At 37.1% G+C, this 27,269-nt stretch overlaps 1 protein-coding gene across 7 annotated transcripts; it reads right to left on the bottom strand.

The window, feature by feature from the left end:
- Positions 1 to 863: 863 nt before the first annotated feature.
- On the bottom strand, positions 864 to 23,423 carry KIAA0408 (KIAA0408 ortholog). Of its 7 annotated transcripts, none has more exons than XM_058172171.1 (9): positions 22,795 to 23,423; positions 21,218 to 21,391; positions 20,250 to 20,841; positions 18,469 to 18,665; positions 14,570 to 14,824; positions 12,178 to 12,486; positions 9,213 to 9,292; positions 7,391 to 8,645; positions 864 to 3,772 (listed from the first exon to the last, which is right to left on the bottom strand). In XM_058172171.1, exons 5-9 carry the CDS (start codon positions 14,705 to 14,707, stop codon positions 3,626 to 3,628), a joined length of 1,929 nt encoding a protein of 642 aa, XP_058028154.1. In that variant the 5' UTR covers positions 14,708 to 14,824; positions 18,469 to 18,665; positions 20,250 to 20,841; positions 21,218 to 21,391; positions 22,795 to 23,423; the 3' UTR covers positions 864 to 3,625. The 7 variants fall into 7 exon arrangements, with proteins under 7 accessions (XP_058028154.1, XP_058028164.1, XP_058028135.1 ...); XM_058172181.1 differs by having other exon boundaries at positions 14,570 to 14,821; XM_058172152.1 differs by lacking the exon at positions 18,469 to 18,665 and having other exon boundaries at positions 20,243 to 20,841.
- Positions 23,424 to 27,269: the final 3,846 nt, after the last annotated feature.

Here is a 27,269-nt window from a genome sequence, read left to right as displayed (position 1 = left end):
TTGATGGGCAATTCTTCATAAAATGTCCAAAGCTTATGGGGGAAGAAAAAAGATTGAATAGTTTGCAGTGTTTTTTGTTACTGACTAAAGAAACTGACTAAAGAAAGGTAAAGATTTCCCGTGTCTGGTCATGCCAACTCCAGAGGGCAGTGCTCATCTCCATTTTTTAGCTGAGGGAGTCAGCATTGTCCAAAGACACTTCTGTGGTCATGTGCCCAGCATACTATATGTCAAGGTGCACGGAATGCTGTTACTTTCCCACTGAAGTGGTACATATCTATCTACTTGCCTTTACATGCTTTCAAACTACTAGGTGGGCAGTAGCTGGATGAGTAATGGGAGCTCACCCCATAACATGGTACTTGGGTCTTGAATTGCCAACCTTCTGGTTGATAATCTCAGCGTCTTAACCGCTAGCCACCATGCCCCCCTATTTTGTTACTCACAAAATATCATAAAACATGGGAACGTGAATGTGAATGTGAAAATGAATTAACATGGGATACGACCTATGGACTGCTGTGAGAAGGTTCAATAAAACTAATTACTGCATTATATATGCCAAGCAATTCTGTCGGGGTCTTATGGCAAGGCAATAATAATATAATTTCTTTCTGAAAAATACAACAATTTTCTTCAAGGTTTCATGATTACTTCACAAAAGCAATGGAAGGGTCTCCTTTTCTTTGTTATACTAAGAACAGACCCCCTTAGGTAGATATATCAGAGTTGTTTTGGCCCGAAATGCTACTTTTTCTGATGTGTGGTGGAGGAGAGATTAAAGACCAAACTGATATAACCGAACTCCTTCTTTGTTCTAGCTCAGCCAGGTAATTGCCATTCAATGATTGGATGGACCCCTAAAGAGGAAGAAGATTTTTAATGACTTTCCATAAGGCAGCTTTGCAGATTTGATATTTCATTCAGTTGCTGGTAAGAGAAATAAACCAGGCTACATACATAGCATATCAACAGCCAACAACACAAGAGATAGATTAAGGGAAATACATGCCTGTAATGGCATTCGTCTAGGATTTCTGGCACCACAGCAATCCCATCTGGACGCAATATTTACACACTCTGTCAAGCCTGTGCCAAAATCAAGTGAACTCATAACTGAGAGCCATTTCTATCAGTCACGGGAGCAGAATTACGGAGTTGCCTTGGCTATCTGAAGTTCAGTAAAATAACGCCTTCCTTAAATCAAGCTCAACTTCTGGAAGCTATGTAGGCATGACCCTTTGTTTGCTAACAGATTAGAATGGTTTGCCATTGATTCCAATAGTGGGTTTCAATTTCGGCTGCTACTGGTTTGCTCGTGGGCGTGCGTGCACTTGCGCACGCACGACACTTCTGCACATGTGCAAAAGCTTCTGCGCATGCACAGAGATGCCCGAGTGGGTGGGCAGAGCCTTCCACTGCCGCCACTACCAGTTTGCCCGAATGGGGACGAACCGGTAACAACCCACCAATGATTGTTTTTTTTCTGACACAGTTGTTTTGGTTTTTCATCTAATATAGAGCTCTGGGATTCCTGCTGAGCTTCCATCCAAGTACTTGCCAGATCTGGTTCTATTTATCATGGTAAACTGGTAGCTGCCGTCACTGCTGAGTACAAGTCCAAAAAAGTAGGTTCATGGCAGATAGCCATAATATTGCTTATCTATCTGCCTCCATGCTTTAACTTTGCTTTACTAAAGACTAGAATCTCTAAGTGCAGGTAGGCAATCAAATAAGAAAGTAACTGAATCCATATGGAGAAATCCTGATCCAGGAAAATCTTAACGTTAATTCTGTATGTGATTTCACTATTCCTTTAAAACATACTGGGTGTCAGCCCTACAAGGTGGACCAGGCTATGAAACCAATATCATATAGATCAAGACTACTTTTATTGTAACAGCTCTAGTAACAGAATCTTGCAAATCTGAATGTGCTTCCCCTTTGCTCATTTCATCTGGATGAACTAGGGAGAAGCTTGTCAAAAACATTTTCTCACATTGCTTTTTTAGCCCGGGCTCGAAGACCTGATTGTGTGGCCGTTTCCTTGTTGACGGCTCTTCCTCTTATCTTTCAAGGCTATTTCCTAAACTTTCACATTGAGGCAAATGGAGAAAAAGGCTAATAAGTGGAATTAAAAAACTACATGAGCCATCATGTGATCACAAGTACCATTTGTAAAGCTTGTCTCCATGCCATTAATTTATCTGTTTGCATGTCTAGACATTGTTACAATGCACATGTATCTATCCCTGGGTGCAGCTGGCACAAGTGGTCATATCAGGACAAGGGTTAAATTGCATGGAAAGATCTGTGTCTCTTGATAAGTTTAGCTTTGCTTTTGAGATGCTGAGTAGACCTCTGTCTCCTTCTTTCCCCAGACTCAACCCATACTGCTGATCAAATAAGCTTCCCATGGGTGTCAAGAACTACTGTGTGTTATCTCCAAGTTCAAAAACAGACTACCTGAAATACTAACTGCTAGGGGTGAAAAGAAGAGGCTTTCCGCTTCATGTCCTACTGCATATAGATGGTCACGGGGACAGGATGGGCGTGTGACACGATCCAACAAGTATCTTCTGATGCTATTATCTGAGTCTAGTTTCTAAGACACATACAGTAATACTGAATGAAATAATAGACATTCTTTTTAGAAATGCTTGTACATTCAGCAAAGCTAATAGTTATAAGTAGATGCTTTGAATTGGAAAAAAATATGTTAGTAAAACATCAGATTGAGCATTGCAACATTTCAATAATGGCAGATTAAAAGTGACACGTGAAGCATGAATGAAAAACCAGTCCATTCAGCTTCTATGACATCATTGCAAATAACTTTCTATCTGCTAGCATGCATTTTTTTTTAAAAAATGCATAAAGTTAATTTTTTTATATTAAATGCTAGACTTGTAAAAGATAAAAGATATACAGAATGTAAGTATTGGCAGGGATATATTTTCCTGGGATGTATTGGCCCCTGGGAGACATAGCATGTTGGACTAGATGGGCTTTTGCATAATCCAGCATTTCTCCCAGGGACTATATTGATATATTTTCATTCATTCATTCATTCATTCAATTCATTCATTCATTCATTCATTCCTTCAAACAAATCTCAAACCTTGAAAACTGCATGACTATATGTAGGCATCTTGGTATGGCAATAATCTTTTCTATAGTAGTTACAAACTAAATGCACTTGCTATTTCAACACATGCATCTAACATGACATGATCATGCACACAGCATTTCTTCCTACCCTTTGTGGGGGAAGTCAGAATGTACAGCACTCAATTTAAATTAAAAACATATTAAGGAGATGAATAATGACATTATATTCAAAGAAAAATTACTATGAGTAATATATGTATACATATACATATATACACATACATATTCAGGGAAAAGGGAATCCTTATCTAACTGATAAAACACTGAAGACAGTAAGAATGATCCAAGAATCCAAAGAGTTTTTCAGCAAGTCAAAAAGATAGTTATTATTGACCAATGAAGTAGAGTTGCATAACTAGTTCTAGTTGTGAATATGGAAAAGAGTGTTTCAAAAAACATGGTACTTTCACATCAGTCCTGAATCCACAACTAGGTTCAGACCCGCTGAAATGTCTCAAGCAATTTCATTCAGAAGTGTTCTTCTCATTGCTGGTGGTGCTGATGGAGACCTGGAGGCCCATCTGGAAGGTAAGCGTCGGTTTGCTGGGAGAGTTGGCCGCGAGAATGCCTTGCCATTTGACTGCTTGGCCGCCAGAGATACCTAGAACACAAATGTATCTGCTTGGGTTAAGATCTCCAAACAAAACCCTTCAAAAGCATCCAAGGAATCTGAAGAGAATGGCATGGTGAATGTGGTCAGTTTACAACAGGTGGCCTCAAGCTATTAAAAGATCTGGAGAATGTATCTACCATTTGCATAGTAATGTATAGATGTAATGACCAAAGAACTCTTGCACATGTCAAAGAAGTATGTGACATGTAAGTAAGACACAAAATGCAAAAGTGGCGTTAATTTAGATTGAAAGCAGATTACCCTCTTTTTTGCCCCGCCAACTGCTAGAAAGAGCTGAGCTGCAAAGTAAACAGCCATTTGATGACTTTGTCATGCATGTCAATATGTATTCAGGATCTTAAATGCGTAAACAATTTATTGCACCCCAAGATAAGGCACTGAAGGATTAAATGGCAACTTGTCTGCACATTACCCATTAGGATCTTTGAATTGCTTTTGCTGTATTTAAGTACTTTATGGATAAAAAGCCATGAAAAGGTATGCATGTGTGCATTACACTTACAGCCTTGTTACCATACAAATAGAGAGACTGAGTTTCACAGTCTCTCTATTGAACAGCTTCAATTCAAATTATGCAAAAAATTCTGTATCTGACTTTACTTGGGTTAAATCTGCATATTATGTTGAAATGCACATAATATTGATGTCTATGGAGATTCTCAGTCATCCAAGTTATGGTTGTCCCAAAGATGCTTTTTCAAAAGGCAACTGGACTTTCTGGTTTTTTCCTTGAAGTCGTTTTGCTTCTCATCCAAGAAGCTTCCTAGATGAGAAGTGAAACTCAGTTTCCTCTATTTCATATTAACAAAAAGCCCCTGGGTTTAGGCAGAATTGTGTTTTGGTCGACGCTTCTGCAGTGCTTCTTTAAACTTCTGCACTTCTCTCTGTACTGATTATATTTTATGGTTGGGTTTAATCACTGTAATTCCTCCTCAGAGGTATGTAAATATCAGAATTGCAAATTAAATAAATATTAAATAAAAATAAATATGTACCAGCAAAGAAAAAGAATATTGGACAGTTAGTTGCCTCAATGATTTGTCAACAATTGCCCTGTTTTTACAGGAAAGAGCTCCTTCCCTTCATGACATCTTACTTCATGATAACTAACTTTTCCAAATGCTGCATTTACACACTTGATCAAAAATGCCATTTCATTTTATTTCTCTGTAATATTGGTTTTATTGCTATTATTTATCAAGCTCTTTTAGCACTCAGTTCACTAGATACTGCTATATCTTGATCCAATGTTACATGAGCACAATCATGTATTTCCTTGCCCCCATGCAGGGACACACCTTTGACTCCATCCCACTGATTTCAATGTAAGACTAGGAAGATTAATGGGGTAACTCATGAACCCCTTTCAACTGGGATACTGGTGAATAGAATAGAATAGAATAGAATAGAATAAACAGAGTTGGAAGGGACCTTGGAGGTCTTTTAGTCCAACCCCCTGCTTAGGCAGGAAACCCTATACCATTTTAGACAAATGGTTATCCAGTTTCTTCTTAAAAACTTCCAGTGTTGGAGCATTCACAACTTCTGTAGGCAAATTGTTCCACTGATTAATTGTTCTAACTGTCAGGAAATTTCTCCTTAGTTCTAGGTTGCTTCTCTCCTTGATTAGTTTCTATCTATTGCTTCTTGTCCTGCCCTCACATGCTTTGGAGAATAGCTTGACTTCTTCTTCTTTGTGGCAACCTCTGAGATATTGGATATTAGGGGTAACTGCTATCATTACCCCTAGTCCTTCTTTTAATTAAACTAGACATACCCAATTCCAACAACCATTCTTCATATGTTTTAGCCTCCAGTCCCCGTAATCATCTTTGTTGCTCTTCTCTGCACTCTTTCTAGAGTCTCAACATCTTTTTTACATAGTGGCGACCAAAACTGGATGCAATATTCCAAGAGTGGCCTTACCAAGGCATTATAAAGTGCTGTTAACACTTCACTTGATCTTGATTCTATCCCTCTGTTTATGCAGCCTGGAACTGTATTGGCTCTTTTGGCAGCTGCAGCACACTGCTGGCTCATTTTGCCCAATGGGAGCTGGCTTTTTCAGGGACTATCTATACAAAATGAGTTTGTCTGGTCTGTTAAGTCATCAAGCAATGGCTCTGCTCAGGGAGAGAGCCACCCCAGCATGAAGTGAGGGGGCAGGAACCAGAAGACAAGTCCTTTTGGCTGTAGCTCCAACTCTATGTGATCAATAGAGAGCTGGCCTCCTGCCCTTCTAGCTTACAGGGGGCTCTTAAAAACCTTCACTGTTAAACAGCCCTTGGAGACCTTGGAAACTTAGTGGGAGAGCAGCATGCCTGTTTTATTAATGTTTTCATTACTTTATTGAATTAATGTTTATACTATAAGATTGCCAAGAGTGGGACAATGCAGATGTTATGTTAGTACTGTAGATAAATGAAATATTATATTACTAATTGGAATGCATTATCACTTCAGCCTAGTCCTGTAAGTTTATTCCCAAGAAAAGACAGTGCATAGTTAATTGTACAACTTATCATAACTGAATACACTATAATATTCTTTTATGTATTTTTTTTTAAATAAATAGGCCGCAGGACCTATTTTTGTTTAAACACACATCTCTGCATCTTCATGTAGTTGGTTCAGATTGTGTGTGTTCTGCTCTTTTCAACAACTCTGCTGTGGTTTTAAAGACTTTAGGGATCAAAATTCTGTGCAGAGGAGAAATAATAAAGAAACCTGGACAACACTTTTACCATGTATGACAATGTAAAATGCATATGGAATACAAGTGTCTTGCATCTGATATTTAGCTTCTAAAACCCAGCTACAGAGTTTGCTATATGACCTTGACTTGGCCACTGTGTTCTCCTATCACTTTCCTGTTTAGACTTCAGCTTATTAAATCACTTTCTCAACCTTTCTTTTCATTTCTGTCCACCGTTATTTTTATTTCAATACTTCTGAGCCCCAGCTGACTACGGGCATCCATCCTGGGTTGGAGTTGGGAGTTTTATCTTTGCTTTCTATATTTTTTTGTCTTTGAAACTGTCCTGATTTGTGTTTTCTGTTTGTTTGATGTTGCACATTGCCTAGAGTTCTTTGGAACTGAGAGGAGGGGTTATAAAGTAAAGCAATAAAATAATCTTGCTCACTCTCCTTCCATACAGTTTGATGGTTAATGGGAAAGAATACACCTTTCCTTTTCTCACACTTAAATCCGGGATGAGGAAATTGGCACTCTGCTCAGTGAACACCTCAGAATTCTCACTTGATTCATTTCTCAGGGACAGTGTCTCTCCAGAGATCTAAAGATAGTAGTCATGCCTGAATCTCAGCTTGACAGCTTTCTGAACAGGCGCTAAGCCATCATCCCTGGATATAAATTTGAGATAGGAGGTGGCAGCAGAAAAAGATACTTGGCAACCAGGATCAGCCCTCATAGGTCCTGCACCAATCTTCATGACTGGAATTCAGATTCAGGTCCTGAAGTCCAGTTTTAACAGCCTCAGTGATGGTATGTTTCAGAATTCTTGAAGGATAACATGTACAGTTTAAAGAAGTTAAAAGTAGACCAATGTCATGTTCAAAGCATACCTCAGGAAATTTCTGCTTCTCTTTTCCATGCTTGGTATATAGTCCAAGATGTCTCACTGAATTCTTCTGCTGCTCCTGCTTTCCTTGCTCTGTCTGGAGTACTGGATAATAGCCCATTTTTTTGTAGCTGCCCTCAGTAAATTCAGCCTCAGATTGCACTTGTTTTTCATAGTTTTTCAGCAACTTCTCAACAACACCATAGTTGGACCTTGAATCAGCTGATCGTGGACGACCAGACAAATTACTTGGCCACCAGTCATGTTCATGAAGCATGTGCTGGTAGCCACTTAAAACTCCGTTTATTTGCTTTTGTTGTCGTTTTGTTTTAATATCTTTACTGGGCCTATTTGCTTTTTCTTCCTTCTTTGAAGACAGCTTGGAATTCAAAACATAAGTCGACTCTTCGTTTGGTGCCCCATTGTTCAGACTGTCCTGCAGTCCACAATGGGCTTTAGGAACACCAGGCAGCTCTGTTTGGTTCTGCAGCAAACATTTTTTACTTTTATCTGTATGAAATACAGTCCGATTGAACTCATCAATTTTAGCTTCCAGTGTTTCATTGCGTTGAGTCTTTCCAGTTTCATACCCAGAATCTTCCAGTGTATCACATGCCGCAATGTAAGGATTACTGGTACAATGTACACTACTTTGAAATTTGGGATGCTGTTTTGGGGTCATCATATATCCATCAGAAGAGCACTTCTGGAGAGCAAGTCTGGAAGAGCCACTTTCGGGTCCATTTTCAATTTTGCTTGCCTCACAAGACCACACACTGTGAAGAATTGTTGCTGGATGTTTGTGGCCATTATACTGATCCTGATTTTCTATAGGCCCACTAAGAGATTTACATTCATCTGACATTGTCAGTGGAGCAGCTGGATAAATTAATGGACTTCCATCTGGATGTTCTTGGGTTGTGCAGCTATTTCTCTGCTCAACATGCTTAGCTAATGCTTCGGAAACGTCTGCAAGAGAGCTTGTCAAATGCCGAGAGGTGCTTCTGGGGGGAACAGGAGGCCCTTCTTGTCTTTGCCAAGGCAAAAAGCTGGTTTCCTCAACCACAGAAAGAGCAGTTGATGGAGTTTCCTTCAAATGCCTGTTGATGCTAATCAGATTCTTTCTATTATTTTGCTTTTCCGTCTCAGAGGCAACTGCAGCCAGTGGTGGGCTCTTATAATATGCATGGCTTGTCTCTTGGGTAATCGATGCATTCCCACTTTCAATGGATTCTCCAAGGAAAGGAAATATTTTTTTCCTGTATGGGCAAGAAAAACAGTTAAATAATAAATTATTTGAAATTAAATTAAAAAATTAAAACCAGGAAGTAACAACGACCAGGCGGGTGGGCAGAGCCTTGTGTTGCCATTGCTACCGGTTTGGCCGAACTAGTCTGAACCGATAGCATTTCACCCCTGCCTTTCATGCCACTCAAAAGACTCAGGAAGTCTTTTGGCAGTCTCTCAGTCACTTCTTGGGGAGGTACAGGATGCTCTTGAAGGGGACAATGGGGCTATGTTCACATCCCATGCTTATCTTTCATTTATCTAATTATGCTTCTTTAATTAACTCAGTGATTAGTATGCACAGCTCTTTGAACCATAACTAGTCCTGCCGATTGGGTTTCTATCACACTAATCAATCTAGTCTATTATAGAAATATATTACATAAGTGTCTGTCTACTTTCTATTGTGGGATAAATGCTTCTGCAAAAGTGCTGAGAGCTTTCAACTCAGGAAATGTAATTTCAGGCAGAAAGTAGGACGGGGTATTTTATCTTCTTTCATTAGAAGAGCAAATCTTTTTAAAATTGGGTAATTTTACCTTCTATGGTTGGCTTTCTTACGGATTTCTTCTTGGTAGGTACACAAGTCTTCACTTACTTTGGCAAGTTCTTTAAGGGCCTTGAGAAATAGAAATTGCAATATCTGAGTACAATTCAGTTCCTATAGAATATGTCAAATAATTTAGAATTATGTTATTGGAAATGTCCAATCTTTCTAAATATAGACAACCAACTAAAGTATGGCTTTATTATGTTTATGATTTTGTGCGACAGCATTTTTCTTGTGAACCACCTTGGTACTTATTGTAGAAAAGCAAGATTTAAGTTACTGAAATAAACCAGGAGTAGCTTTTTATAATTTTTGGACACCAGCTCAACAGAACAAACAGCAAGATATTTGGAGAATTGTAATTGACATCATACCACTCATATAGTACCCTATGACTATCATTAAGTGTTGTATCATTAAGTGTTAAATTTGTACCCTATGACTATCATTAAGTGTTGTAAGTGTTGTACATTGATGAAGGTATCTTTTCTTTTATATACACTGAGAGCATATGCACCAAGACAAATTCCTTGTGTGTCCAATCACACTTGGTCAATAAAATTCTATTCTATTCTATTCTATATCGGCAAAGAAACTAACACACTACATTCTGCCATTTGCAACTCATGTGCTAACTCCAAGCTTGGAATTCTAGAAATTGTAGTCCCAACACAGCACAAGGACATTTGATGGGGAAGACCCATACTTTCTCTGTATTTACTCCTTTCATTGCCATTGATTTCAAAGCATACGGAATATTCTGAGAACTCCATGGGCTACTCAGAACCAATTCTCCAGCACCAACTGAACAATGCAAAAAAAAAAAAAGGCCCTAATCCTCAACTGCCTAGTCCTCAAAAATAAAAAAATCTCCTCTCCCCTCGTCTATGCAAAACAAAAAATAAAACAAATGAGCTTTGGCCCTTCCATGACTTGCAACAACAGCAAGTTACATGAGAGATGATGGCTTGTTAAAGAAAAGCCAGACACACTCTCATCACCTTGCAATGATCATAGAGTTGCATAGGAAAGCATCTGAAGTCACCATCTCTATTAATGGTTTGCCAACTAAATTATTTCCCAATACTTTAACAATGGATTCAGAGAGAGAAATACCTAATTTTTTGGAGTATAACACACACTTTTTTCCCTCCTAAAAGAGGGTGTAAATGTCAGTGCATCTTATATACTGAATACAGCCATTTTTGGCCTCCCGAAGCCCTGCCTCGCTCGTCCCATTTTTACAAAAAATGGGTCTGTTTTTCGCAAAAACAGGGTGCGCAGAGGCTTTGGGAGGCCTGCAGAGTGTTCCTGGGGACTGGGGAGAGCAAAAATGCTCCCGTTCTTGCGAAAAACATGCCTGTTGTTTTAAAAAATGGGGCATTTTTGCTCTGCCCCGGCCCCCAGGAGCACTCTGCAGGCCTCCCAAACCATCTGCATACCCCGTTTTTGTGAAAAACAGGGTACACAGAGGGTTTGGGAGGCCTGCAGAATGCTCCTGGGGGCCAGGAGGGCAACCCCCTTTTTTTTCTTACTTACGTCTTCGAAATCTTGGTGCATCTTATACACCAGTGTGTCTTATAGTCCGAAAAATACGGTAGATGCTGAACAGTGGGTTTGTGAATACTTATATAATCCTACTACTGTCAGGTTCCAAGAAAGCCATTTTAAAATGCAACTAGGACTGAAACAGGCTGTTTTCAATATTTGCAGATCTTCACTTTTTTTTTTTTTTTGCATACGCATGATAACCCTTCTCTGTTCTATAATACCATTCAAACTTAGGGTATTTTCCCCCTAAGCAACTACTTTAAAATGAAATTGCTTACTTGAATCCAGGAACTAGGAAACAAAGTGAGGCAAGGATTTCTGCTTATAAGGGAATGGGTAGCCTGCAAGCTCTATTACTGCAAAAGAAAATACCAATTTTGTTCTGGTTTTAAATAAACTGGCTCAAAGCCAGAAAAGAAAAAGAGGATTCAGCATGAGAATCAAGCGAATATCATCTGATCAGACGTATACAGAGCCAGTTTTGAGCTGTCACAAAGTCTTTGTCAGGAGATACCCACTTTTTCCATTTCTTTGAGATTCCTCCCCCCCCCACCCCCGTTTAAGCATTAGCTGGCTTTGTGCTGCATAATTATTGGCATGACTGTGATTACTGAAAGTCCAGATCCTCTTATTAATCAGGGTTTATAAACTAGATTCTTTTGTAGCATCACAGTGATGGAGTCTGGCTTACCTTAGCAATGATAAAAGACTGGGTGAGGAATTCCTTTGCATTTTCAATTCCCAATTCATATTTCTTTAAGCAAATTTATATTTTTTTTTTAAGTGACTGTGTTGACTTTCTTGCAATTCACAAATCATTTGCTTATATATTTTTTTAAAGTGACTGTGTTGACTTTCTTGCAATTCACAAAACATTAGAGTAATCGGACAAAAGATTATAAGATCAGAAAAATTAGAAAGTAGGCATGTACTTAAAAAACAACAACTATGATTAATGCCATGAGATGCTTTTTTCCCCAGAGGTCAAAGTAAAAGATGGAGGAGAAGCATTTTACAAAGTTGGTTCTTGCTTCACACAGGCCTAACATTATGACTACTTCAAGCCACCAACTGCTTAAGAAGTTCTATTAAAATAACAACCAACTAAAGGGAGTAGAAAAACATTGATTGACATGTTCCAGAAACCTCTGTATTTAGTGAAGATATTTTTGGTACAGAAGACCTACATTCATATTCATGCAGCTATAGTTAGCATGTTCTCATATTGATTTAGTTCCAGTTAGGACAGTCAGCTGACCCACTCTTGTTACTTTCTAGCTGGCTTAGAAAAGATGAGCTAACCACATTTAAGTAGTCAATGATAAAACGATTGCAGTGTTACACGTTGAAGCTTGGTTAACATGCAACCTCAGTAAGACCACTCACAATATGAATTTACTCACAATATTGAGATCCTGAGTGTAATTCTTGGTTGTTTTCAAGTCTACACAGTTTTCAGACTCCTTAGAATTTTGAAAAGTGAGACGATCTTTTGCAAAAGCATGGTTTCTCCTTTTGTTTTTCACACACTTGCTTTCCTTTTCGGCTTGGCTTTGCAAACTCTCTTTATCTGGCGAACAGCTGTACAATCCTGGTGGGTCACTCCATTCTAAGGTGGGGGAGCAAGCTTGCTGTTCTTCCTTGTTATGAATGGGCTTATTCTCAGAGATACTCATATTGTTTTCACGCCTTAATTTTACCTCCTGGTAAAGCTGGAAAAGAAACAAAAAGTTTCTCATAGATATGCGATCATACATATGATTAGACACACATCTGATTAAACAAAGGAAGTCATCAGTTTTCTAGGACTGAAATCACTGACTGGCTTAACTATTTGGAAATTTTTCTTTTATTTAAGAAATAGTATTACAAGAAGGGCTGCAGCAAATTTCCTTCTCATAAAATGTTGGTTGTGTTTCAAACATATAGCATTGGAATGTATGTTTTCTGCCAACTACAAGGCGTTCTAACCAGACTCCAACTATACCCCTAATACTGTATCAAATCAGCTCTCAAACTGAAGTGTTTCTCAGTTAAGTTGGAATAATTACAGTGGCTACAAATGAAAATAAATGTGCTGAAATGGTACACAATCACTTGGAGAAATAAATAGCATTCATTACAAAAATGGTGGCAATTCATAAAATGCCACCATAGATAAACAAAATGTCCAATGGATAAAGCACCAGAAATATCATTACAGTAAGAATTTTTTTTGTGTGGATTTAGGACATTCTTAAGAAAAACAGTAAGGAAGATGACTAGGGACCAACGAACCTCTAAATGTCTAGGCAGCTAATTTAACATTTGGGTTGATAAATTAGTTTTATCATTATTTCAATAGGATGCTTTATTATGAGCACAAGAAAAATATCCTTGCTCTGGGTCCTGAGTGGAACAGAAAGCTGGATAAAATTGGGTACTGAGTGATATAAATATGATTTATCTGTTTGTTTTATATAACCGCCTATGTCATTTTAATGTAACTCTAGGCGGCTTTATATCTTGGCTATGACATGTTGGTTAGTATAATCATTCTGAATATCATTATTAATTATAGCAGAGTTGACCAGAATAAAAGTGTTGTGGTCTTATGTCACTTATTTCTTGCAGGCTAGGCATTTTTTTTAACATGTTAATAAACAAGATAGGTCATTGTTTAACTTTGGAAGCTATGTCCATAAAAGTTACATTGATATTGGACTCAGAATTTAAATTATACCTATTAAAATCAATAGGTTAATAGAAGTTAATTATATATATTTTTTGTCCCTACAAGTTGTTGACTCCTGATTCCTTCAAGTACAGACTCTTGGTGATTACCTGTACTAGTCCTGGAGTTTTCAGATTTCAAAAGTGGTTTGTCCTTGCTTCCTTTCTAGGGACTAGAATTCATGGTTTCCTGGTTTCTAGCCTTTTGTAATAGTGCCTTAACCACTACATCAAACTGCCTCTCTATACATCGTTATCAAGCTACATACATTTTAATGGGTTTATTCTTCTTATAAATAAATCCTAAGATAAATGAAGCACTGCTTTTGCTTAATAACTAAACCCAAATATTAGCTTTGAAGTCTGCTTTGTGATTAAAGAGTGAAAATGTGGAATGAAAATAATTAAAATTTTATCAGTAAAAGACATGCAAAATGCATGCCAAGAAACAGTCAACAATTTTGTAATTTCTGATCATTATCTACGTACATAAATAAAAAGTTGCTTTATATGGACCTATTGCTTTATCTGTGTTTATCTGTTCCTCAGTTTTAAAGAATGTGGTTGACATGAAATACAGTATCATGTTTGGTTAAAATAATGTAGGGAATGTTAGGTATTAGTTCTGTTGCAACAATTAGTTTTACAGAGCAAGACACGATGGGTTTACATACTGTAGAAAAATAGCCAGTGAAACCTTTTAAATTGTAATGCCAGGTTAGTAATGGAACAAACAGCTTAGAGTGATTACCCAAAAAATTGTTCCATGGCGGTTTTCACTACAGTATGTACAACCATTTGTCAGGAATGCTTCAAAATAAGATAGAGTTAATATATGTCCTCAACTTTATTATCTTGCCTATAATTCCCACATAAAGTAATCAGCAAAAAGCATGGCTAAGAATTTTGAAAACTGAAACCCAGAAAATATTGGAAGCATAAGATCACAGTATCACCCAACTCTAGAAAACAGTGGGTTGATAAGTACTAACCAAGCCGTTGAGATCTAAAGTCTTGTGCCTTTTTTAAAAAAAACAGTATCACCACATTAGTTTAGCCGATGTTGAAAATAATCTACAATACCTCTTCTATTTTCTTCTGCATGACCTTCCACTGGCATTCCCATTCTTTCCTTTCACTGTCGAAACGTTCCAACAGCTCCATCTTCTCTTTACTCCAGTTCTTCTCAGTCATGTGCTCTAGTTGGGTCTGAAGATCCATAGTGTTGCTGGGTCAGTAGAGGAGAGGATGTGTCCTTCTCTCTTCTCTTCTGAGCTTTTCTTGGAAAGTGGGAATGATGATATTAGAGCAAGCTTTGTTTGTCGTGGGTGCCACCTTCTTTTTTTGGGTGAGAGGAGTAGAGGAAAACAGGGAAAGGAACAGTGAAAAACCAGAAGATACTATTGCATTAAAGGTTACTTTACAGACTGTATTCTACAAATTCTGCTTGCTTGTTTACATATTTACTTATAAAAATGTAGAATGCTATCTCTCTGATGGCATTCTATATCTTGATGATTCTGGGCAGCTTTCAAAATAGATGTTTAAAAATACAATAAAATATCAAAACAAAAACCCCAAAAGAATAAAAAACATAATCAATATACTGTTGATGCTTCAATTAAAAAAACAAAACCCACAAGCAAACATTACAGAACAGACTCATATACTGTATTGCCCTAGCCCAGTACAAAGGAAAAGAGATAGATCTTTATAGTTATATGAAACAGGATTGTGACACAAGATGAAAAAGAAAAAAAATTCCAAAGCATTATATTGGAATTACATCTATGAAAGAGCAGATGTTCCTTTCCATAATTGTAACACATGCTATTTATTTTTTGTAATGCAGTGGCTCTGTATGTTCACAATAATTCATCTAAAATGTTCAACAGGACCTTTTTCAAATTATCGTTTTGGAAAAACATGCGAAGTATGGAAAGCTGTTTTAATTATTGCCTGTTTTTTTTAATTTGTTTTAAAATACTGTTTTATATTGTTTTTATGTAGTTTAATTTAATTTTAAATATATATTTTAATCATTGTGATCCACTCAGAATTATTTATTTAAAATGAGTAGCTATACAAATTGAAATAAACACATTTAAAGCTGAAATAATTGCTCAAATCAGTTAGAAAACTAGTTTGATTAGAAATGTAGTAAGAACATAGTAATGTGCAGAGAATGTGATAATAAAAATTTATTATGATTATGGAACAAATCATTTTTAGATTTTTATGATTAACTTTTTAATAGAAAAGTATGAAGTATACCTGAAACAGATATAATCTTGGAATATGTATACACATATCGTTATTAAACAATGGTTTAATTGGTTATTGCCCAAAGTAATTAATATATTAATCATATTAATATTAATATATGAAAATATTTCCAAGATTCTAGACTTTTGTAACATTAGAATTGGATTTTTAGTCACCTACTTGCACCATCATTTTGAAAAGGGAAAGTATTTTTTTAAAGCTGTGCCATATAAAGTATATGACCAGCACTGTTGTCATATTATTAAGCAGTTTCTTAAGAAGAGACAGGCATACAGAAAAATACAGGGTATATTCCTGCAAATAACAAACACATGTTCACACTTCAGTGCTTTTTCAGTATCATGATGTTCAACCTTTCAAAATAATGCAAGGTCTCTAAAGGTTGCTGAGCAACCTCTATTTTCCCCCAAGGATTTGGCACTGAAACTAAGGCCTTCACGACCTTGCAGGGCCTGGAATGCTTAAGACGCTTGCCACCCCTATGTTCCAGATTGTTGACAAGACAGCCTATAACATAAAAATAAACTGTTTGCTAATATGCTTTTACAAAGTTACACAGTTAAGCTCCCTCCCCGCCTTCAAACAAACATATATAGAAACATAAACAAAGTGTTCTACAACTGTAGTAGGCCAGCGTTCACCCACATGTATACATATTTAGAGCACAAGAGAAAAATCACACTGGACATCTATGTCTAAGCAGTTTTGAAACGATTTAGGAAGTATCTTGCAAGATGAGACCAAGGTCCTTTTCTTTGCAAATGTCTCATCAAGCTGCAGATATCAGCTGTTCAATGTAAATTGGCCAGTATGCTGGTTGCTGACCCATGTTCTACCTTCAATGGCTCTCCTACAATGAAGAAACTTGCAAGATAGATGGTATATACTCAGTGGTGGGATTCAAATAATTTAACAACCGGTTCTCTGCCCTAATGATTTCTTCCAACAACCAGTTCACCAAACTGCTCAGAAAGTTAACAACCGGTTCTCCTGAAGTGGTGCGAACTAGCTGAATCCCACCACTGTATATACTTAATGAGGATTTAATCCAAAATGTCTGTGCTTTATAAAAAAAACATCGTAATTTCTATAGAGGATGGCTTGCCAAAGCCCTCTTCACACAGCAAGGAATGTGAATTCAATTCACAGGGGTTGAGTCAGGATCACACCACTGTCCCTGTCTGGCTTACATACATTCTATAAAATTTATAGGCTGAACTCACAAGTGTGCAACATGACACTATTTGTTAAAAAAAAAATCTACTGCAGCCAGTGGGGCCAGTGAATATACTTCTAATTGCCTATGTTGGCCTGTTCATTCTGCATGCCACATCACTTCATCAGGAATGAAGAAGGCCTAGACAGATGTTACAGAGGGCGAGGGCCCTTGTTTTCTTCAATCCTCATCATGTTGATGGACTTAATGCTTCCTGGCAGCCTTGAATAATCCCAGTTATAAAAATACTAACAGGTGCCAACAAAATTATCAGCAATTTCCTTTCCATCTGAAGTGTTTTCTTTTTTACTCCTTGAAAAATAAGAAGTACCCTGTTTCCCTCAAAATAAATCATCCCCTGATAATAAGCCCAATCGGGCTTTTGAGCGCATGTAATAAGGCCAGGTGCTTATTTCAGGGTTCAAAAAAATATAAGACAGGGTCTTATCTTTGGGGAAACACAATAGTTGTCACAAAGGAAGAAAATCTGTGATAAAACTATATCATTGTATTTTGCAACTTTTGGGTAGTTTTTAAATAACTTGGTTTCTTCCATTTACAGTTTCTCCTGACATTCTCACTTAAATGCTATAGAAAGTACATTCATTAATTTGAGCCAGCACTTGTCTGACATTACAGAGACCAGCCATAATAACAAAGACCATAAGACTTTTCTATCTTGGAGAAGCAAAGTAATAAAATAATCTTGCAATATAACTGACACAGGTTTTTCTGACAATAGATGACTTGGAATAAACAATACTTTTGAGCTTTCAGATTCCTACTTTCTCACTCAGCCAGTATCAAGGATCTTCATCAGGGCAATGATTTGTTCCTATCTTAGAATAAGAACCTAGGCTAAAGAATTTAGCTTGAATGTGTTAGTGTTAAGGTCTTCTTTAATGTTAATAGCACTCTGCCATCATACTTTATTTAGGCAAAACTATTTTCCATTTGTCTCAAATAACAAAAACATAGCATCTTTGGAAGCTGCTTCTATCAGAATTACAGTCCAGTGATTATTTCAGCAATGCTGTTAATACTTTATATCTAATATACATTTTGTTTTTTTGTCTCATATTGATTTCTGTAATTTTCTTTTCTTACAAAGCAAAACTAATCATCAGTTAAATGCCAACCTTCAGATTCAGGGAGAGCTCCAACCATGAATGATTCAAAATATTTTTATATCACTTAAGCTCCCTTTAACACTTCTATAAAATGCAAAGACTAAGCAATGGATTCAATGCTCCAGGGATCTGTAGCTCATTCTTTAATGACTTAATAGGATAACGGAATACAGAGTTGGAAGGGACCTTGGAGGACTTCTAGTCCAACCCCCACTCAGGCAGGAAGCCCTATTCTATTTCAGATAAATGGTTCTCCAATGTCTTCTTAAAAACCTCCAGTGTTCACATCCACAACTTCTGGAGGCAACTCATTCCACTGATTAATTGTTCTAATTGTCAAGAAATTTCACCTTAGTTTTATGTTGCTTCTTTCTTTGATTAGTTTCTATGCATTACGCCTTGTCCTGCCTTCAGGTGCTTTGGACAATAGGTTGACTTCCTCTTCTTTGTGGCACCTCCTTAAATATTGGGAGACTGCTATCATGTCACCCCTAGTCCTTCTTTTCACTAGTCCTTCCTTTCACTTTTTCTTCACATGAAGAAAAATCTACAAATAAGAAGGGAGGAGGAAAGAGCCAGCTTTTTATGTATATTCTTGGGATGTTCCATTTTAGAATGAGAATGCTAATTTTTTTACAGAGCCCAAAATGAACACGAGTTGAGAAGCGCTAATTTTATTGAAAGGCCATTAAAAGGTACTGTGAACTATAACTAATTAGAGTAGTTAAATTGAAACAAGGTTTAGACTGGGATGAGGTCAGGCTGAAAGAAAGACAGGATGGTTATGCAATTGTAACTTGGACTGTTCCTTCTCAGGCACTAGCTGGCAGGTCCATATTTGCATCCAATTTCCCAATCCAAAGCAGATTTTTACAAGCAAAAAGAAACAACCAGACACTAATGCTAACACAGGAACATATCATGCAATAAACACAGCTATCTACTTTACCCTCACATCTAAATGAATAGCATCATCATAAGGCCCAACAAGTACACCCATAATATTAGAAGTGCTTCACATACTCTTCCTCCTATGAAATATAAGCCGTCATCTACCAGCATCTCCCCTTCTGGATTCTACATAAGACAAATTTTGTCCTTAAGAGTTAATGGTGCAAAGTTTGATATCAGCACTCAGAACAACAATAAAATAGTAGTATTAGAGCATTTCCGCTTTCCAGGACACTGTACTGCAAATCTTAACATGACCATTTTGGAAAGACCATTTTAATCGCATGATTAAGCAAGAGATTGCTGAAGAGATAACTCAAAAGTTTGGGCTATCTCAAAAGATTTCAACAAACACAATGGTTTTTAACACATTACAATTGAAAATGGATAAGGTAGTTTTGATCTGTGTCACAGACAACCTGCATCTGTGTAACCATCCTGTATTCCTCACCTTTCTCACCTCTCCTTTTACTACTGGTTCTGTGGGCATGGCTTGGTGGGTGTGGTGTGGCTTGGTGGGTGTGGCTTGGTGGGCATGGCATGGGAAGGATACTGCAAAATCTCCATTCCCACCCCACTCTGGGGCCAGCGAGAGGTGGTATTTGCTGGTTCTCCGAACTACTCAAAATTTCTATTACTGGTTCTCCAGAACCTGTCAGAACCTGCTGGATTTCACCCCTGATTTATAGATTTCTGTGGTAACAAAGGTGACATCTATCTTCTGGAATGCTTTATTTTTGCCATATTTTTTCATCACCATGGCTAGTTAAAAAAAACAGAACTTTTCATATATATTTTGGTCACTGGAAGGCATATATACCATACAAATAAACTGGAATGAATTACAAGCTTTTGCAGCAAAGTTGTCTTTGCTTCTTAGAAAATTCCAGTTGACAGATTTCCCTCTACAGCCCTCAACACCTTTTCAAAACTATTTTCAGAGAACCTCAGTGGACAGAAAAGAGGGCAAAAAATCTGAATCAGTAACTTCCTGCTAGTGAAAGGAACATTTCTCTCTGACAGATCCAATCCTTTGTTTTAAATCCATTTATTTTTTTCCTTGAATTCCTTTTCTTAGCAATCAGGCCAAATGAAAGAGTATTTTTTTTAATTGCAACTAATGAATAAACTTTACTGCTTCTCAAAATCAGGTGGGCTTAGATAGCAACATACCATTTACCTGTTTCAAGCTCCAGGTAGTGCAGGGTTTTTTTCCCCTCTTCCAGCTTTGCTATAAGTATTTGCTCCAACCAACTTGGGGTCCAGGAACTTTTGGGGGGGGGTTATCCCTGTCTGGATAAAGTAAAGACTGTTTTATTAAAAGTAGTGTTGCTGCAAATAACAGAGCTGCCCCAACATCCCCAGGATACTGCATAAAAGAAGACAAAAGCCGTTGGTTATTTAAGTAAATTATCTTGGCTTGAAGGAGCAAGAAGGCAAGCAAAATGAATTTTCTTCACTTTTAGGGCCAAAGTTCTAGCTCAGTGCCAGAGACTAAAGTGATGATTTCTCCAAAACAACTGGCTTAACTTTTCCACTCTTCTGAAAGCTTGTTTGCATTCCAAGTGCCATCTGAAGATGATCATGTGCAACCATTTCAATATTTTTAACGGGGATCATTTGGTCTTGCTTTTTTATTTTTAACTTTTAATGTACAGTATTTGGAGGCTGCTACATTTGAGTAGATTTTTTTCAGAATGCAGGAAAATTAAAAGGGTCCTCTGGCTTGAATATCTTTCCAGCAGTCTGTATAAAAGGAATCAGTAGAGAAGCTGGAGAAGAGAAAGTACAATTCAGTCTAGTAGTTCAAGGAGAAGCAAAAATATATAAGTACTTCATCCCAAACATGATAAGTACTTCATCCCAAACATGAAAAGAAGACATTTCCCCACCAAATGGATATTGATTTCTCTCCTATAATGGACTTATTAACATGAGTGTTAAAAAGCAAAATAACTCAATTCTAAAATTGCTTGGTTATTTAAACCAATCTCTGCAATGTACAGTTGCTTTCTCACCAAGCTACTTTTCGGAAAGCCACACTGAAAGCAATCAAAATTCAATTAGATTCTGGAGCAGCGTTGCATTACATGCATAGAATGAAAATGACCAGAAGAGAACCGAGGCGCCCACAATTCAATCACTTACCTTATGATAGCTCTTTACCCAAAGGGTCCTAGCAAATTTGCATGTATTTGCAAAGTTGACATGTGGTTTTAGGCAACAAAGTTGTGGGGTCAGGATCCAGAAAATTCGAATTTGCAGTCCTTTTTCTTCCTGGATTCAGTCTGTGGCAAGTCACTTCCTAGCCTCAGATTTCCCCTTGATAAAAGAAGGACAAGAATTGTCTTAAATTCACTACTACAGTATTTAATACCAATAAAGCATATAAGCAAATTTGCAAACTATTCCATTTAAACCACTAGAAAAGCTAAGCAAAGTGTTTCTAGTACTGCCTATAAGAGCAGCCTTTTTCAACAACGGACTGTCCAGATAAATATGACTATACCTCCCATCATCCTTAACCAGTATCATCAATGTGTGGTGAAGAGGGTCAGAAGGCATTAAATTGTAGAAGTAATCCAAACACACACTGACTTTCTCTAGACTGCCTGCTTTGTTGTCTATTCATATTACTGCTATCCTAATATCCTAATATTATTTTAAACTGTTTCCTTGAGGACTGAGCCTCAAACTTGATATTTACACACAATGAAATAACCTACAGTTCAATTTTATCCTAGATGCTGAAGCTCATTTTATAATGAATAAAATCCTTGCAGGTGCTTTGCTTATTGTCTTTTGTCTTGTCGATCTTTTCTCCTTTACAGACTAGAATCAAATGTCAGTCCCCTCATACAAATAGGACCAGTGCAAGAAAAACTGAATTAGTTAATCCTTGGAAGCATAAATACATTGGGCATAAATACATGACTTTTTCGTGTAAAAATCAAGAATATGCTTTTAATCCGAAGTCATCTGTCTGTTTGCTGTACCGACAACTTCAGTGTGTCCTAGACAAGGTCAGGATCTCAATACCAATGTAAAGTTTTCAAGAACGAGATCTATGTCATCTGCATTGTTCACAGTGCCTCTCTTTCTCCCTCTATCTTTACTAAGACATACAAGCTTTCCTTAGAAACACAATGTGAAATGCCCCTTTGCTCTCGTTTCTCGACACACACACAAATATACACCGATCCAGTTTGAAATACACACTCTCTGAAATATGGAAAGCAGCTACTAAAAATACAAAGCAATGACATCAACTAAGAAGGTTGTATTTTAATGGAGATGAACAAAATGGGATGCCCAAGACAGATAAAGAGGGTCTTCTTTTGATTTATAAGTGACTGCCATTCAACTCTGTCAGGTTTTGAGCTCAGAGTGCAAAACCATTATTTTTGTTCTCTACAGCAGCAAGCTTCTCTGCTATTGTGCACAACAGCTGTACACTTCCAAGAAACTTTCATGCTGACAAATCTGAAAGACAGTTTGAAACTAGGCTATTTAGCTTAATCTTTTCCTTAAAAAAAATCATATTTTTTTTACAGTTACTGCCTCTATTCAAATCCAGAAGAACTAACCAGATGCAGAAACAACCCTTTGGGGCATCGCATTTATATTCCTGCTTCTTTTGAAAATATTCCAACCCATTTCAATGAAGGAACTTCAGTAACCTTTTTCAGGGGGACAGGGGAATAAAAAGCAAGTGCTAAACTTACCATTTGCAGTGGAAGAATCCCTTCCAGCCAAGCGAAACCAGGAGTGAAAAGAAGGAGGTGAGAAAAAGCCTTTCCAGTTCTGCAAGGAATGACCCTTCAAAGAGAGATGAAGCATCAGCCTCTCTATCAAGACAAAGTCCTTAGAGCAATGTTAGTTCAACTTTGCAATTTTCTGCAAACTGACAAACAGTTCCGTTTAGCATCATCCCAGCAGCTGGTTTCCACGTGACGTCAGCCTTCAGAGGATGGTTTTAAAAGCTCTTCCAATCCCAAGTTCTGTAACCTTAGATCTTCTCATATTTTACATAAACAACTTCATGGCCAGGACATTTTTAGGTTTTATAGTGGAGCAGAGTTCTTAACCTTGTTAAAGCAGCCAGGGTAAGCATTCGACAATAGGCAGTTTTAGATTTCTTTTACAAGATATACTTGCCTTTTTCTATATAATTTAAGTATGCATTGTGAAGTATGCATTTTCTATATAATTTAAGTATGCATTGTTGAGTCAAACTGCACAAATAGCACTGCTGCTGCAGCAGCTGCTTTAAAGAACAACAAGTATTATCAAACTCTGGCTGACAGAAAGATTAATTTTAAATAAAAACCAAATCTGGTATTTTTTTTTTCCTACCGCCTGGACAGACTGAATTCTGCCTTTGCCTATCTTTTAAGGCACATCAACAGCTGTAGCTGCCCTGGAATGCAGTGACCCCACCTCAGGATGGGTGGGGCATCAGGCTTAACTCTGAGCAATCTTTCTGGCTGCCTTTGGCCTGCTGCATCAGCACAATTTAAGAAGACAGGATCAATGCATGAGGAGCCAAGTAGCTAGGCCTCTTCTTTAAAGGACAATTTGTAGGTTTTATATTGGAACCGTTTTTGTAGGTCAATTACAAGCCATCGAGTCAGGCCCAACTTCTGGTGATTACAATGACCAAGGCCCTCCATTTTGACCAGTATCTAGTGACAATCAGAACAGTTCCAAGATTATTCTATTGATATCCCTAATTCTGTCAATCAATCCACCTTACCTGTTATCTTCCTCCTCTTCTGCTTCCCTCAGCCCTACCAAACTTAGTCATTTTTTAGTCCATCATCTACTCAAATACATGCCCCAGAAACATACATTTCTTTTTCTGATCATTGCTTTTATTTCATTGATTGGTTCTTCTTGCGACTCAGGATATTATTATTATTGTTATTATTTTATTGAAAAAGTTTTAACAGACAAAAATATTTCCCCCCCTTTTTCCCCCCCTCAAAACCCCCTTCACCCCTCCCTTCACCCCCCCCCCCGGCTTCCCGGGTCAATCACAAGGTATTGTTATACATAAACCAATCATAGAATAAAATTTTCCCTTCTAATCCAATTAACCTCATCCAAGTCTTTTCATTTCCTAACCTCCCCCATTACATTCTAAAATAATACATCCTAATTATTCAAAGGCAGTCTGATATCTCTTAATCTGATATCTGTTTTGTAAATAATCAATTCAAATATTATTATTAACCATCAACTGTTTTTCACTTGTTCTCAATGTCTAGCTTTTGAAGGTGCATTTAACCATTCTAATCTTTCAACATGCTCTTCTCTGAATTTGCCACTTCCTAAAATTAAGTTCTTTCCCTTTCTAGTGCATTGCCAATCTTAGTATTTTATTCAGTTTTAATAATATCCAAAGGGTCGATTACTTTCATTTCTTCACCATTACTTCTGGATGCACCAGGCATGCTAATTATAAGTATCTCTGTCTTCTTTGTATTTAACATTAACTGACATTTTTACATTCCATTTCTAGTCTCCTAATGTGCTATATCTTTTTTTATTTTCAGCTAATGAACTAGTATCATCTGCATACTTCAGGTTTGTTAGTATTTAAGCTCCCCTGTCCATTCCAGCTGTCATATCTTCCAATTTTAATCTACCGGTATATGTTATTCTTGTTAAAAATAATTGAGACAATCTGCATACTTATCACGCACCTTTTCCTATTTAGAATTTTCAAACTCAGTTATTACAGGAAATTCTTGTTTATTGCAAAGGCTCCTCAAAAGAATAATCAGGTGTTCTGACATGCTCATTAGCTGTAATGTTCCACATTCAGGAATGTTCTATATAATCAGGCCTTGCTGCAATCACTAAAGGAAAAGTAAACTTCATTCTTCAATTCTCTTACAGTCATCCTTATCCAATTAATGTTATGTTATGTCTCATCTTGTGTCTTTCTTTTTGAAAAACTGCTTGTTCATTTTGTAATTCTCTCTCCGTGTGCAAATCTGTTCTTTTTTTGTAAATCTTTAAAATAAAATTTTGGTTGTATGAAAAATTGCACATTGTCTTGCAAAATATCATTTTCTTATTATTGGGACTTAGTTCTTCTGTCTGTTAGTTATCAGACATTTTGTCAATTATGTACCTCTTGGAACTAAAAAAGGTCCTAAACTGGATGGCGATTACTAAAAGAATTGTACATTTGGTCTGGGAAATTTAATTGATTCTCTGCTTCAGAAGAAGGAAAATTACAGAACTGTTCTTTCCGTTACTCAAGTTCAAAGAATATGGAGACAAGAGGCAGCTTTGCTAAAAATAGCTCTTTCCCCTTCTGATAAAACAATTCCAGTCAATCACAGCACATTTCTTCTAGGCACCATCAAGATTAAGATAAAATACACGTAGGATGGCTGCAAAGGGTCAACCCTATTGTCTCCATAAATAACCTCACATTTGAAGAACTACGGAAAGCGTGCAGAGATAAGTTTGAGACCACAAGAAAGCATGAGGCATAAACAGAAAAACAGGGTATAAATGCATTAACAAATTATAAAGAATGATACAGGAAAGTGAGGTATTTGATAGAGGTCCCTCTTCCTTTAAAATATAACACTCTGAACACGTAGAGGTAGCATGTCAAGAAAAAAGAGATGAAGTCTCTGGTACAGAGAAAGGGATAAATGGCATTCCAATTTGAGACTTCCAGAGTGATCAGTATTTTCTGCTTATTTGGTGACATACAAATGTAATAATTAAATAAATAGATGGTCAGGGGCACTGGAGGGAGGGGTCAATTTGCAAAATGTGCATTCATAATTTTACAATGCAAACTTCACACCTTCCATGAAAATATGAGAGAGGTGGAATATGCTTTGTCACATCACAACACACATTTTGTCATTTTGACATCATGGCTTTGGATAATGAGATGGGCGACATTTAATAAATAAAATAAATTCAAAATTGTCTAGATGTAGTGGTCCCTGCATTACAAATTTGTTTTTTCTGCAAACATTAAGGATTCTACTTGGATTTTCTATTTTTTCCTCAAATATATTATGTACTATTCTGTGCATTACATGGCACATTTTTCTTTCTTTCATAGGCTGACAACTGTATTTTTAATAATGGTATCTCAGAATATCCAAAACCAAAGTCTACAGCAACTGAGAAAAACTTGACATAGATTATCCAACAATATCACGTTTTAAGTATCTATGAAATAACTTGACCTGGCTGCCAATTCACTTCTGACTACCTCAAAACGGTGGGCAAGCAAGTTACCATCTGGAAGTCTAAGAAATGAACTTTTACTACATCCAAATCACAGCTTTGGAATGCTGAGGAAGATTGGAAAGGTACAGGCTGAAGGATCATTTTAATGTTTCCAATTTGATGGTGAAAAATCCATGAGCTGCAATGCAGCTTCTAAAAATGTAGGTTCTTTGGTACACTTTTTACTATGCTGGATCCTAATGAAAAGGGATGGTTATTCTTTTCCGCTTACTTTCAGACCTTGCATAAACAGTATTACAGCCTGATAAACTTGTCTAGGTAAAGGATTTAATCCTGCACGTTTTCTCCCTTTGTCATAGCATCAGCCGAAACTTCTCTGCTTCAAGCCAAGCAAAAGAACTGGAGTGTGATGTTCTGAAGGCATATTGCACATGTTGTAAACAACTCCTCAAGGTCATCTAAAGTTCATTTTTCTTTTATGACATATTCAGGCACTGTTTCTGGATTTTTAGGGATGGAGCATATTTTTGCTTTAGCGGTGCAGCTATTTTCTTCTGCTCTGATTTTAAAGGTAGGTGGCACATGTCAACCTGATTTTGGCATTTGAAATAGAACTTTCACACTGCTGTTTAACTTACGAAATATTATTTCAGCAGCATATCGATCCTTCAGAGTCCCCCCCCCTTTTTTTTTTTTACTGCTGAGACTGAAGATGATTTATGATCCACGGATAAAGCAAGAATAAGCCTAGCTTCCTCTTATTCTGCAATAATTTTGAGATAATACAGTGGTCTCAGCTTACAAGAAATGATAATGATAATTTTTAATTTTAATTTCTTGCCATTAACTCTATATCCTTCAACTGAAAAGTCTAAAGCTGAGTCAGGTAATGTAATTCTCAAAGGCTCCCAGCTGTCTTTACCCATCTGTGTTGTTTCAGTATATAAAAAAAGACTTTTCAGCAGCA

This window comes from Ahaetulla prasina, chromosome 1, assembly GCF_028640845.1.
Source record: "Ahaetulla prasina isolate Xishuangbanna chromosome 1, ASM2864084v1, whole genome shotgun sequence".
NCBI lineage: Eukaryota > Metazoa > Chordata > Lepidosauria > Squamata > Colubridae > Ahaetulla > Ahaetulla prasina.
Note: the sequence above shows the minus strand (reverse complement) of the source record. Positions and strands in the feature narration are given on the sequence as shown.